At 44.8% G+C, this 13,782-nt stretch overlaps 1 protein-coding gene across 1 annotated transcript in view; it reads right to left on the bottom strand.

Moving 5' to 3' along the window:
• SLC14A2 (solute carrier family 14 member 2) overlaps window positions 1-13,782 on the bottom strand; it is a 56,063-nt gene that overhangs the window by 23,908 nt on the left and 18,373 nt on the right. Inside the window, exons 5-9 of the mRNA XM_068562289.1 lie at window positions 12,829-13,021; window positions 8,924-9,071; window positions 7,729-7,863; window positions 6,133-6,182; window positions 5,475-5,649 (exon numbers count right to left, since the gene is read on the bottom strand). Coding sequence (XP_068418390.1) covers window positions 5,475-5,649; window positions 6,133-6,182; window positions 7,729-7,863; window positions 8,924-9,071; window positions 12,829-13,021 — 701 coding nt within the window. The remainder of the gene's footprint in view (window positions 1-5,474; window positions 5,650-6,132; window positions 6,183-7,728; window positions 7,864-8,923; window positions 9,072-12,828; window positions 13,022-13,782) is intronic.

Raw genomic sequence — 13,782 nt, 5'->3', positions numbered from 1 at the left:
TGAGCATTTTCGTAGACTGACCAAATGATAACTAGTCAAGCTCTAGGAAAAGCTATAAAGGCAGCAATGGTATATTTTTGCTATATTTATCTCCATGTTCTTACCTTTTTGCCACCTTAATGATACCTCCTCCTTATTCTTCTGTAGGAACTCAGGGCTATAGAATCACTGAAACTTGGAGTTGGAAGAGAGGCTGCAGTGGTCATCTGGTCTACCCCCACCCAAAGCAAGCATCTCCAACAGGCCCCCAGCCCTGTTCCTGAGCTCAGGGTCTCACAGGACAACCATTTTTCAGGCAACTTCCACTGTGAAAAAGCACCCCTCTCCACTGATTCAATATCTGCTTGCTTATCACTACCACGTAGTGGTCCTTATTCCATGCTCTGAAGTACTGTTGAGTAAACTGACTTCTTTTTCCACATGTGTTACCTCATACTACGGACAGTCATGGCCCCAGACGTTTCTTCTCCAAGCCGAATATGACAGTTTCATCATCATTCCTGATGAAACAAAGGGGCCTCCAGACCTCATTCACCCAGCCTGGCCCCATGTCAGCATGCCCTCCCTTGCCAAAGATGCTCTCAGAATGTGCCACCCATTTTTTCCTTTGTACTCTCCCCTCCTTTTTCATCCAACCCATTCTCAGAAATGACTCCTTCAAACTAAGATGCAAGTGATTGATCATGCTTACTGTGTTACCTTCCCAGGACTGTTTACATTTTAACAGGTTCAAAGACTTGAACTGAAGGGATGGCTGGGAATGTTTGGGCAGCAGGTAATGGCAAGATAGAGGACAAGAGGAGAAGAGGCATAGAAAATTTCCTGAAACCCTTAACATCATGCTTGATACTTTTCCTAAACAGAAGACTAACCCGACAAGATAATTCACTCAAAATCATGAAACTGGTGCTGTGACCTTATGTGGCACAGGTAGTCTGTGGTGACATCCTCACCTTTACCTCAGGTGAGACTAATCACCTGGTCAGGCAAATCCCCATAAAATGAATTCCTTGAAGGAAGGAACTGGTCTGATTCTTTCCTGGTTTGTTGTCAAGGGGGCCTGAGTAACATATTAATAGTTCCCCATACAATATCTTCTGAATAAATGAGTGAATGAAGTCAGAAATACAGTTAAAAGAAAATGATAAAGTTAAAAGGAAATGATAAAGGTTAAAATAAAGGGATAAGAAAATACTAGAAAAAAAAAAAACAGAAAGAAAGTAAGTATGGCAACATAAATGTCAGCTTAGTTGGAATTTGGTTAAAGGCACTAATGAGTATAAAAATGGGTACTTTGTAATAGTAAAAGATAAAATTTAAGAAGAAACAATGACAGTCATAGTCCATAGGCACCAAACAGTGTAGCTGCTAAATATATGAGACAAATATTTCAGAAATACAAGGAGAGTTTAATAAAACTATACAATTATAGTTAAATTTTAATTAACACTTCAGAATTAAGATTCATAGACAAAAAATAAATAAGTGCATAGAAGAGTTGAATGATGAAATTAATAAATGAATTTAATATGTATTTCCTTCAAATCAAAAATTGCATTTTGTATGTCCAAAATCAATCAAATACTTGGCCACACAGAAAAATGCATAACATTTTAAAATAGAGATTGAACAAACCTTATTCTTTGCTCATAATCCAATAAAACTAGATATAAGAAGTTAAAAAATATCAAAAAGTTTAAAGTGCTAGAAATTAAAAAACACATTCTTAAATAATCCTTGCATCAAAGAGAAATAAAAAGTAAAGTTATGAACTGTTTAAAACTGATGAAAGTAGAATACTTTATTCCAAAACCTACAGTACACAGCTAAAGCTGTACCCAGAGGGAAATTAATAGCCTTAAAATGCCTTTGCTGTTAAAAGAGAAATATCTAAAATAAAGGAACTTTATATGAATTTTAAAACATTAGGAAAAAAACCATTTAAATAAACCATGAGAAAACAGGAAAAAGACATAGGAAAAAAAACCCCAAAATGAGTAGAAAAGGACAAATAAATTCTAAACTGTTTCTTTGAAAAAACCAATAAAATGGATGAACCCCTCACAAGCCTGATTAAGCAAAAGAGAACAAAATTACATAAGATTAGAAGTGAAAAAGGAGACAAAGCAACAGATAACAGGAGAGATAGAAATTATCATGAGAATATTATGAGTAATAGTATGGCAACAAAATTTTACAATTAAAGAAAATGGATTATTTCCTAGCAAACTCCCAAGTTTGACCAAGAAGAAGTAAAAAATTTTATTATTTCAATTATCATAGAAGAGACAGGAGAGATGATTTAAGACTATTTAAAAATACAGCACAAAAATAGAACAAAAAATAGAATTTTTTGTTTTAAAAATAGAACAAAACTATTTCACAGTGATAGTAGAACTCATCAGTGTTGTAGGAGAGAAGATGAAAATGGGAGGGTGAGATGGCCAGGTCAGAGGGAAGAGACAGTGGAGAGAGGGAGAAAGGGGTATGTTGGGGAAAGAGAGTTTAAGACAGTGCCTCCTCTAAAGCCCCCTCCTCCCCAACCCCACACATACATTCCTACTCTCTTTAATGACTGCTTATTTCTGTTCATCCATAAATACTTATGTTCAACTATCATTTGTATACCCAAGGGCTGCTGCTGGTAGTTTGGGGTGATAGTAGGAAAACAGCTATGATGTGCTCCCTGAAGCCCTTCTCCTTCCCTCCTGGGGGCCTGCTCCCAAGCAACCCCATGTTGGTGGTGAGAATCTGTAAGGTTAGGGCTCATGACATACTCATTCAAAGGGACAGTAGTTGGCGAAGCTCTGGTGAAGGTGGGACAAGATCACTCCAGGCAGCTAGGTTTCAGGTCCCGAAAGGCTATTGGGGCTACTTCAGAGAACATCTGGGCATCTGTCTATGGCCTGTGGGAAGAGTGCCCTGCACTGGGCAGAGTTTTTTTTAGAGGAGTGGGGATTTTCACTTCTGCCCCACCCTCATCCATACTCAAGAGAGAGAGAGAGAGAAAGAGAGAGAGAGAGATGCCGCTTCTGCCCACCAGCCTGGCTTAATGAGATTTGTTCTGCCTCTGGAAGGAGATTGTTTGAACAAATTTGAAAAATTACCATCAATTTTCGGCCTCTTAGCCCCAAAATATATATTTTCTAAAACATTTTATCACTCCTGTACAACTTCTCTTGGCAAGAGAATTCAGTGATTAATAATACTTGGCCCCGGTGGTTCTTTCTTACATCACACTAACAGATAATGTGTTTTTCTATTTGTATATATATACCTGGCCATCTTGATCACAGTGCATTATAGAGTTTCTGGGGTCCTGTGGCTTTTCCAGACTTGTTGGACATACTTTTTCCTTTTTTTGAATAACTTAGCTTTTATCCATTTTCTTCCAAATGAGTTTGGCAGCTTGTATTACAGTTAAATTTTAATTCCTGTGGGGGTTAAAGGGGGAAATTGGGAGGGAAAAACAACCCAGATACCAGTGACCAAAGTGGTACCTTGTAAATGACAAACTATGAAGTGGTGTGGGGAGAGAAGGGAGGGGGAGAGATAATCTTGTCCAGTTGAGCTGAAAGCATTTTTCATATCCAAATAGTTTTCCTCTCCTGAAAATCCAATAGAAAGCACGGTTAAAGGACTGTTCCCATCAGATCCAGTGCTTTGGGTGGAGATTCTCAAGGGCTTAACAGAGAGAAGAGGGGATTTCCTACGACAATTTGCCCATAATGAACGAATAGGGTTTCTGGTTCTATCTCTTGTTAGAATAGCCGGGGTGGGGGTGGGGTGTCTCCCTCCGTTTTGGGTGATTGAGCCCCAGAAGCCTTCATCCTCCATATGGAGGGGTTCACTCATCACAGGATGGTGGGACAACCTGGCCTGCATGCTCCCTTCTAACCTTGAGATTCCAGAGCCCCCCTCCTCTTCCTGCCTAGAAACCCCTGCACTGAAGGGCCTGAGTTTTCTTCTTCCTCTCATCGTGGTGCACCTGCTGGCAGAGGGGAAACAGAGCGAGGGGCCGGAGAGGGTGAGCCTTAGGGGTGGTTCCCAGACGTGTGTGTGGAAGGAAATCCTGGTGTAAAACTACGCCTCTTAGTGCTCATCACTGGGCCTGTCAGTCTCTGAAAGAGCCTCAGGGCAGGTTTTCCTGCTTCTGGTCACACTGATCTCTGTTTCTTGAGTGCCCTCCATTTCCTAAGAATCTTCACACCATCACCCAGCATGTAAATGCCTTGTGGCTTTATCTGGTGTAAGGAACATGGTGGTGTCCTTTGGGTCTGCCCACTTCCCACCAGCTCCTAACTGTTATATGTGGATCTCCAGCTCCTAAGCATTGTTATATTGATCATCTACATCAGGGACTAGCCAACTATGGCTTGTGGGCCAAATCTAGCTGCTTGCTTAATAAAGTCTTATTGGAACACAGCTACCATCATTCATTTACATGTTGTCTAAGACTGCTTTGCTCTACAATGACAGAGTTGAGTGTTTGTAAGAGACTGTATAGCCTCCAGAGCCAAAAATATTTACTATTTGACACTTTCTGGGAAAAAGTTGACAACCCCTGATCTATATATAAATAAAGATTGAATGTAAGCTAATGCCTATAATTGGGAGGGCAAATTATGAAATTCATGGATAATTTTTGGTCTTCTACTCAAGGCTAACCATTTGTTTAAAGTATCATAAATCTCATAAAGCTTCCAACACCCACAAGCAGACAGGAAAATGAAATAAATTTCCCCAGCCTCTCACATACTGAGCTCAGGTACTTTCCTCAACTGAATTCCCTGCTCAAAGTTGCTGGCTTGACCTACACTGAGAAATGTTTATCCTTCATCATGAGTCATACAGGATTCTAACTTATTGATTCCTTCCTGTTACGGAATACCCTCTTGTCCTTTACTTTGACCCCTGAACATTCAAGAATCCCTATTTAGACACTTTCAGTGCCCTAGCTGTCCCTGTTTTTACTTTAAAACTACCTGTGTGAAATTCCTCTCTTTAATGTAAAGCTGTATGTGCCCATCAGCCATTAGCTCCGTGCACCGTGGTGCCTGCATCCCCCGAATTTTCACCCACTCAGGAACCACTCAGCAAGTTCAGTTTCACAGCATCTATTATTTAGTTAAACATGCCAAGAAGATCATCTCTTAATCACCTTTCCAAAAGACTAAATACAAAGAATGGTTTTGTTTTAAGCCAATGACATTGAAAACACATGCCTTACTACTAGTGCCAGCAAGCTCATCACCAACTTCTTCTAACGATGCACAATGGTTAGTTAAGGTGATTTGGGCAGGAAGAGAAAATCAGCACCAGGGAAAGGGAGTTACAGGTGTGTTTGGTTCCACGCAGGTACAAAGGGAAGCAAAGAAAGTGAGTGCAGCAGCTGATTGACCCAGAGTTGAGATTACAGGGAGCAGACCCAGGTCCAGGCAAAGAGCATTTCTGCCTGTAACTTGGCTAATCACCACTGAGGGACTTCTCTTCTTCACTGCTTTTCACTGTCAGGTAGTAGATGCGGTTGGCCTCTGGATAGGTGACTTTGCTGAGTGGGAGCTTGTAGATGGCCGGGTTGTTGGTCATCAGGAGCAGGAAGGTGAGTGCCGAGAGGCAGAAGGGCCAGGTGCCTGGTGGCACACCAACCTGAAATCAAAAACACTGGGATCTGAAAATGTTCCTAGGTTCCAGAGACCTTGGGGGAGAAGGATGCGGTAGGGGTTGAGGATGGGGCATTGGTTTCTGGATTTATCATATCAGAGTAGTTGGTTTTAATTTGAGGTGTTGGTACCTTTGGGCACAATCGGAATCTTTTAATAATGGAGCTGAAAATCCCCCAGGGATGATCTCCCATATCCGGCCAAACATAAGTACCTCCATCTGTCCATCCATGTTCTCCACTGCTGGTTACAATACTCTTTCCTTCACACACACACACACACACACACACACCCTCAGAGGCAACTGTATGCTATTGCCAGTCCTTCTCTGCACAAACCCTGGATAAACCTTGACAAGGGTGTTGTATGGAGTGCTAGCTACCAGAACACAATCACAAGACTCCAAATGTCCTGAAGCCCTGGCTGGGGAGGGGCACTTTAGGGTAGTGTCAGGAGACCCCAAACTTACCACTGACATTATGTTGGAGAGGGCTGCTCCCATGTATGCACAGAACAGGGCTGTGGAAAAACAAGGACCATCGGGAGTCAGCTTTCCAGGGCCCGCCCCCAGCCCTCCCCAAGAGCAGGGCTCCACTCTGGCTCCAGCAGCTTTGGTGTTTGCACCATACCCTGACATCTGGCATGTTTGCCTGACATTATTAGTTATCTTTGCAGGTAGATGTGACCCATCTCCCATCAGGCTGTGTGTTCTCTGAGGATAGAGATTAAAGCTTACATTCCCCTTTATCCCCTCCCCACTTCCATGGTGGCCTTGCATAGAGTCAGGGGTCAACAGGCATCTTTCACTAGTCCACACTGACCTTGGTGATGCTCTAGCACAGGCTGGATGGCTGGATGATTATCTGTCTGGGGGGTGAGTGGTCAGACTATGTGAGCTTTGGATAAAGTCCCTCCTGTCCAAGATTCTGAGCTGCTGTGATGCTGTTGGACATTAATCAAGTCCCACCATGGCTGGACCTTATTGGGTCCCTGAGCCAGGCATCTGGGTTCACCCATAGGATGAGAGTAGTTGGACAGTTAGGGGAGCTCATCCATACCCCTGGTGCCTCTGGACAAGCTCCTTCTACCGCTGTACCTTTGCTCTGTTTCTCTGTCCAGAACACCTTTTCCCCCATCTTTGCTTATCTAAATCCCACCCTGAAAGTGTTGAGATAAACCCCAGCCTCCTCCTGAAGCCTTCCCAGATGGTTCCAGTCACAGGAATCTGCCACTCCTCTGAAGGACAAAGACAGTTACAGTCTGAGCCTCAAAATACCTGGCACTTTTGACTTGGTGAATATTTACAGAGCCCACTGTCTCCAAGCCCAGCCTTGTGCTGGATGCTGAGGAGGATACAAGAGACATGGAAGTCATTTACAGTCTCCACACGTAAGTGGGGAAAAAACAAGAAAAGCTCTTCTAGATGATATTCTGCCCTTTACAGAGCATGGTGCTGGGGTGCAAGTGTAATGACCATGGCCCATTTCTCTTCTCTTCTCTGTTTACTCTATGGAAATCAACCTTCCTTAGTGCTATGTTATCATTTTCTGGGACCTCAGTGCTCCCAGGTACATACATCATCTCACTGGATCTTTCCAACAGTCTTTTTAGATATCTTAGCCTGAATAATTGTGCAATTATTTCTCCTCTGCTAGACCATGGCTTCATGAGGATGTGGTCACCTCTGTATTTTCCATGCCTAGCCAAGGGCCTAGAACTTAGTGGTGCCTTACAAATAGTGGTTGAATGAAGGTTCAAGGCAGGAACGCTGCCACTAGCACACGAGGAAACGTATGTGGGATTTCCTCGTGAAATTTATAACACTGTGTACATATAGTAGCAGTAATAGTGGTGGTGACTCCATCTGACAGTGGAGGAGCCTCAAATCCCCCAGCTGTTAGGGACCCTACCATTAAACCCTCTAGTGATAGGACCCCAGCCACAGTCCTTCCATCACTACTGCTCAGTACTGATTAGCGGCCACCATGGATGTCACATAACCAGGGGAGTGGGGAGGGCAAGGAACAGCAGAGTGACTTGGTCACCAGCTTTCCCAGATACCCACCGCAGATGAGGGCCAGCAGGTGGGTCTGCCAGGTAAGGGCGTAGAACATGCCACCGATGGCGATGCAGGAGAGGACGCAGTTGTAGCTCCAGAGGCCCAGGCAGATAGTCTTGAAGGGCGTGGCCACAGTCAGGGCTGTGGGACAAGGTGTTGCATTTCTGGCTGATTCAGGGTCACAGCACAAAGATCACCCCACGCTGGTGCCAGGTCTCAGGTGGCCTCTCTTCCGTCGTTCCCCCCACACCTGCTACCCCTACTCATCAGAGGAGCCTCTACAAATAGTGTCTGGTCTTAGGACACCAACAATGGGAGGAGAGCAGTGGTTTCCACTGTCTTTCAAAGATTTCACTCAGAGGTATGACTACTTCTGTGGCGAGGGTAAGCCAAGGAGGTGGGACTCCAGGCCCTCCCCACTCCTTTGGCCAGAGCAGCTGCATTTTTAGCAAGAAAGATTTCAATTGAAAAAGTTCTGCTTCAACTGGTTGAGAAACATTATGTATATACAGATATAGCTATATCTATATATACAGATAGAGAAATGAGACAGCAAAAGGGGTAGGATGTGAACAGCATGTGATCTGGGTAAAGAATTTGTGGGTGCCTCTTGGACTATTTTTATTTTCATAATTTTTGATAAGTTTGAAATTATTTCCAAATAAAACAATTTTTTTTGAAGTTGTGCTTCCAAGAAGTTTTTGAAAAATATTGCGATAAGTCAACAGGCTCCTATTCTTAAAGCGCCTGACATCTATTTCTGACTCTACTGTCTGCAGTTACACATATAAATGTGTATATAGACACATATATAGAAATTAAATGACATTTGTCAAATGGCAATTCAATTTCTGAGAAAAGTTTTCCTTTTAGCCTAGTCAAAATTTTGAAGGGCTGGATCATTTATACCTCTGCTTGGCCTGTTACTGGCCCCCACCCTCACCGGCTTACCCTCCTCCTCCCACCCCTCAGCTCCCAGGGGCTCAGTTTACAGGCCAACATGTCTCAGTCCCTTTGCATCTCTCCACACATCCTGCTACTGCAATCTGCTCCCTTTGGAGACTCGAGAAACGGAAAAATAATTCTCAAGCGCTGACAGTGTTTAAAAACTCCAGTGAAGATAAGTCTAGACAATTTGCTGTGTGCTGGGGAAAAATGACCCCAGGAAAATGATCCCTGCAGAGAGGGGGCCCTGTCCTACCTGCTAGCATTCCCACGATTGAGCCAATGGCTGCATGCAAGCAGATGAGTGGCGAGCAGATGAACAGGGCCACCAGGAACACGCCACCTGTCCAGGGATTGTCGCAGCCATACACCTGTCCGACCCCGACGGGGATGGCTTGTAGCAGCTGCAAAGTCAACAGAATCCAGGTCACTGGAGCGTGGGCTGATAATGCAAGGACCAGGCCCTAGGGCCAGGAGTGAGCCATTCCTGGGTGGGTAATGGGGCGGAACGGAAGGATGGCTGTGCCCTCCAGTGTGGGGGAGAACATGGGAGGGCACAAACTGGAACAAATAACTCCTCACTCCACCACCTGGCAGGCATCTGAGCATCCCTCATGCAAAGCCGGGCAGGTCCCCCAACACAGAGGCCGGACACAGGTGCTTCTGAGGGACACATGGCTTTTGCTTTGAGGGGACCAGAGGATACCTCCCTGGATTGCCATTGGGGGTTTCAGGCACTAGGGGATTTCCTCTAGACCTTCTGAAATTCTAGAAACACTCCAGGAATTTTGGAAATATTCTAGGCCATTTTGATGAATGATTTGACCAAAGGTCACCCAGCTCATGGTGGCCAAGCCCAGGCTAGAGCCTCTGAGCTTGACCCCTAGTCTACTGGTAGCTGCCTCACATTCAGTGCTACCTGGGGGATGGTGGGACCCTGGGAAGGAGGAGAAGCCACTTCCCCTGCTCTGGAGGAGCACTTAGCATTGCAGAAAGGTAGCGCGAGGAACATCTGGAGAACAGCACAGAGCCCCAAATCCCTGGGCCTGAGAGTCATTGGGTGGTGCTGCAATTGGAGATGATTGATTTGGCAATGATGTCAGATAGCCTTTTTTTGCCCTAGCTGAACCACCCACACTTTGGCAAAAAGTTCTTTGAGGGCAAAAAGGAAAGGAGGGAGATTGACAGGGCAGGGAGAGGACTGGCTTGGGAGTCGAGAGCTCTAGCTTTTAGGGGGCTCTGCAGGAGGTCATTGTGTAGCCGCTGGCATGTCGCCTCCTCATCTGAGCTCTGGTGGCCTCCTCCATAAGATGAGGAGGCTGTCTTAGCAGACTGTCTTCCAGCTTTAATATTCTGCCAACTCCTTTCTCCATTACCAGCTCACACGACCCTTTTGAGGACAGGGCTCCTTTACCTGGGCCCATAATAGGTGCTTAATAAATATGTGTTGATTAGCTCAGTGGTTTCCAAACTTTGTGTACATTGGAATCACCTAAAGATCTTTTTAAAAAATGTTCATGTCTGGCGCATCCCCAGACATTCTGTTTTAACTGGTGTGGCGGGTCGGGAGGCATGGCTGGGGCCTCTGGTGACTCTAATGTACAACAGAGCTTGGGGACCAATGGATTAGCTACAGACAATCTACTGCAGATGTTGGGAGTGCATTGCATTTCTCCCTTTGATGAAATTTTGTTCTTTTTAACAACTTGACTTAATTCTGGAGTCAGTCTGATTTCTTTAGAGAATTTGAGGAGTCCCAGAGAGCTTTTAAACTATGTCCTTTCTTGTCTCTGAATGGGTGGCCTTTTAATCACCAAGCACTGTTTGAGCCAGAGTCTATAGACTTCTGCAAGGAATCATAGGGTGGGGGCCCCGTCTTATTTAAAGAAACCCTGAAAACCCTTTGTACCAGTCCAGGGACCTCAGCTTCAGAGTGGGAACAGGTTGGAAATCTACTCAGTAAATATTCCATGACTTCCCTACATCTGAGGAATGCAGGATGCTGCGGGGAATCCGACTCCCACCTTCCCAACTGGGAACCCAGATTTAAAGCCCAAGCAGGCAAGAATGAGAAGAATGAGGGGGCAAGCTGCTTTGGAGTGAAGCCTGGGTTTAGAATGAAGCTCTGCCAGGTTCCAAATTTCAGCCTGGTGAATGGTGGCCCTGGTCCCTCAAAGCTGCGCTCCGGGCCACAGCCAATACCCTGGTGCGAAGTGCAGTCAGGTGTGCGGTGGAAATTTACTAAGGACCGGCCTCCTATGTACTCCGGATAATCCTTGTGTAACAACAACAAGCTGGTTAAACAAAACAGAAGTCACTCCCCTCATTGTTTTGAAGAGAAAGAGGGAAATGGCATTGATTCTTCAAAACTCAGATCTGGATGTGCAGAAGAAAAGGAGCCAGTGGTCAGAGTGGTGGTGGTGGGGAGTTCAGAGGGTGAGCTTGGGCCTCAGGGTATCTGGATTTGGCTCCTACCACTTTTTAACTGTTTGTTTTGAAGATGAACAAGAGGTACCTCTTCTGTGTGGCTGTCTCCACTCTGGTCCCCTCAGCACAGGACAGTACAGCCTCACCGTGCAGGGTGGGTGGGGGGCTTGGTGGCCCTTTCTCTCTGGCAGTGCCACATGTCCCTGTGGCTGTCACTCAGACCAGCCTCACCTGTAGGGCTCAGGGATAGCGGGTTGTGCCCCTGAGGCTGTGTGTCTAGTCGCCAGATGGCTGATCATTGATGATTCAAAGTTAGTTTCATCCCTGCTCTGACCCCAGCAGTTTTCCATTTGAGAAGGTGGGCTTTTGCTTAAATGCAGGGCTCTGTCTTTTCCATTGTCTTGAATTTAGACCCTAATCCTGCCTCTGACCCCACTCTAACCTCAGCCTCAGGTAAAGCTTTTAAAAAGACAAAAACTTGAAAAAGGTTTGGCATTGTTGGCAGCAGCGTTTGCCATGAGGGGCAGAGGAACCTTTCCTTTTCTGACAGGTTCAGGCTCAGAGTTTGGCTGATGCTGCAGGACCTGTGCTATCCACCCCACCTGGTGTTTGCCTGGCACCAGGGCCACAAAGAGGTTTAAGCACATCTAGACAAAGGACTTGGTTGGGTGGGGAGGGCTCAGAAATCAGATTTTGTGAACAATATTTGAGGCACTAGCTACAGTTTGACCTCAAGGATCTAACCCTCTCTGTGCCTTGGTTTTCCCATCTGTAAAAGGGGATGATGATAGTACTTAACAGTATTGGGTTATGATGAGGGTTAAATGAGTTAGTAAGCTAAGGGCTTGGAACAGTGTCTGATACATAATAAACTTGCTTTAGTGTAAGCTGTTAGCTATCTCTATATTCATTAACAAGGGCAAAATTTTACAATTCTATATATTTAATCTTATGTTAGGTTTTTATTATATCCCTTGATCTCTGACGTCTAGAGATCAGTAGAGTAAATGAATATGTACATGTGCAATAGAATATAAAGCAGGGTTTCTCAACTTTGGAATCACTGACATTTTGGGCTGGTTAATTCTTTGCTGTGGGGCGGGGGCTGACCTGTGCATTGTGGGATATCTAGCAGCATCCCTCGCCTCTACCCACTAGATGCCAGTGGCACCCTTTCTCCCCAGTCTTGATAATTATAACATTTCTGCAGTCATTTGCCCTCCCCAGGAGGGCAAAAATCACTCCTGCTTGAGAACCGCTGATATGGAAAATACACAAAAATTTAACACCATCTTCTATTGATAATATCTTTAAAATCTTAATTTTAAACATTATTTTAGTGTCCTGACCCTTCACCCAACTATCTGTTTTATTTAATATTTTCCCCTTAATCCCACCATTCTGTATTGTCAACTTAACCTTTATCTGTAAACTTGTTTATTATCTGTTTCCCTGCGCAGAGTGTAGGCGTCACAATGTCAGGGATGTTGTTTTATTCTCCATGTATTCCCAGTGTCTGATAAAGTGCCTAATACAAATAAGGTCTCCAGTAGGGGTTCATTGAAAGAACATATGGAGGTGGCAGCGACCGTTTCCTGTCCTCCTCTCTGCTAAGACCCAACATCTGCTGGAGGTGCATCTAGAGAAGATGAGAGCCTGAGTAATCCACAAAGTGGTGAGTGAGATGGTCTGCAGTGGAAACAGGGCCCCACACACCTGCCACTGGTGACTTACCAAAGACATCTCAATCTCTGACCAGGTGATGTTTGGCACTGAAGACACGGGCTCCACCAGCGTCGTGGGGAAGAAGAGGTTGTAGTGGCCCGTGGCCGCCAAGTACAGGGTCACTGCGATGTTGAAGGGCAGTGTGAAGACCGGGAGGTCCCACTTGCTGAAGACGGAACTCAAGGCACTAGAAAAGACAGGGCTGGAGATGGAAGGGACAAAGGATTAATTGCTGCGCTCATCCTTCAGCTTATACTGTCTAGTCAGCTCTGGTCACTGGACCACTCACTGTCCCCTCTCCTTGGCACAGCCATTCCTGGCTCCCTTGAGACTTGAGTGGTCCATTTACCTGGGACTGGAAATAAGGTGTTCGATATAAGTCTACATCTTTGGGAAACAAAATTTGAAAGTCTTATAACTTGTTTTCAATAGAAAATGTTATAAGATAATTTATATATTTCCTTATTTCTTAAACCAAGAAAACTAAACAAAATCTAATCCTTACAAAATGTCATGTATTGCCTTTGGATCATTACAATGTACATCACGATGTATCCTGGGCTGTGATAACATTTAGAATATATGCTTGAAATAACCTTCTAAGAGGAGGCTGCTACGAATATAGCAATTCAGCTGAAGTACTTGGAATTATGCTGGGAGCCACCGTGTGAAAATGAAACCTTCAGCTGATTGTGTCCTCTGTCTTCTTGGTGTCTTCCCTGGGGAGAGAGTGGATTCTGGAGAAAGATGGAGCAAGGTGCAAATCCTAACTCCTACACTTACAGGCTGAGTGAGCTGCGTTAGGATATTAACCTTCCTTAGCCTCAGTTTCCTCTGAAAGGGCCATCCACCTGGCACCCGACACTCTACATCTCCCACAGGCAGTGAGCTGCAGGACAAAACTTGAACTCATGTGATGCGGTTGATTGGCTCACTTTTAATTAAGGACGATGAATCTCAAAT

This window comes from Eschrichtius robustus, chromosome 14, assembly GCF_028021215.1.
Source record: "Eschrichtius robustus isolate mEscRob2 chromosome 14, mEscRob2.pri, whole genome shotgun sequence".
Taxonomy (NCBI): domain Eukaryota; kingdom Metazoa; phylum Chordata; class Mammalia; order Artiodactyla; family Eschrichtiidae; genus Eschrichtius; species Eschrichtius robustus.
The sequence above is the reverse complement of the archived record's forward strand: the minus strand, read 5'-3'. Positions and strand labels throughout refer to the sequence as shown.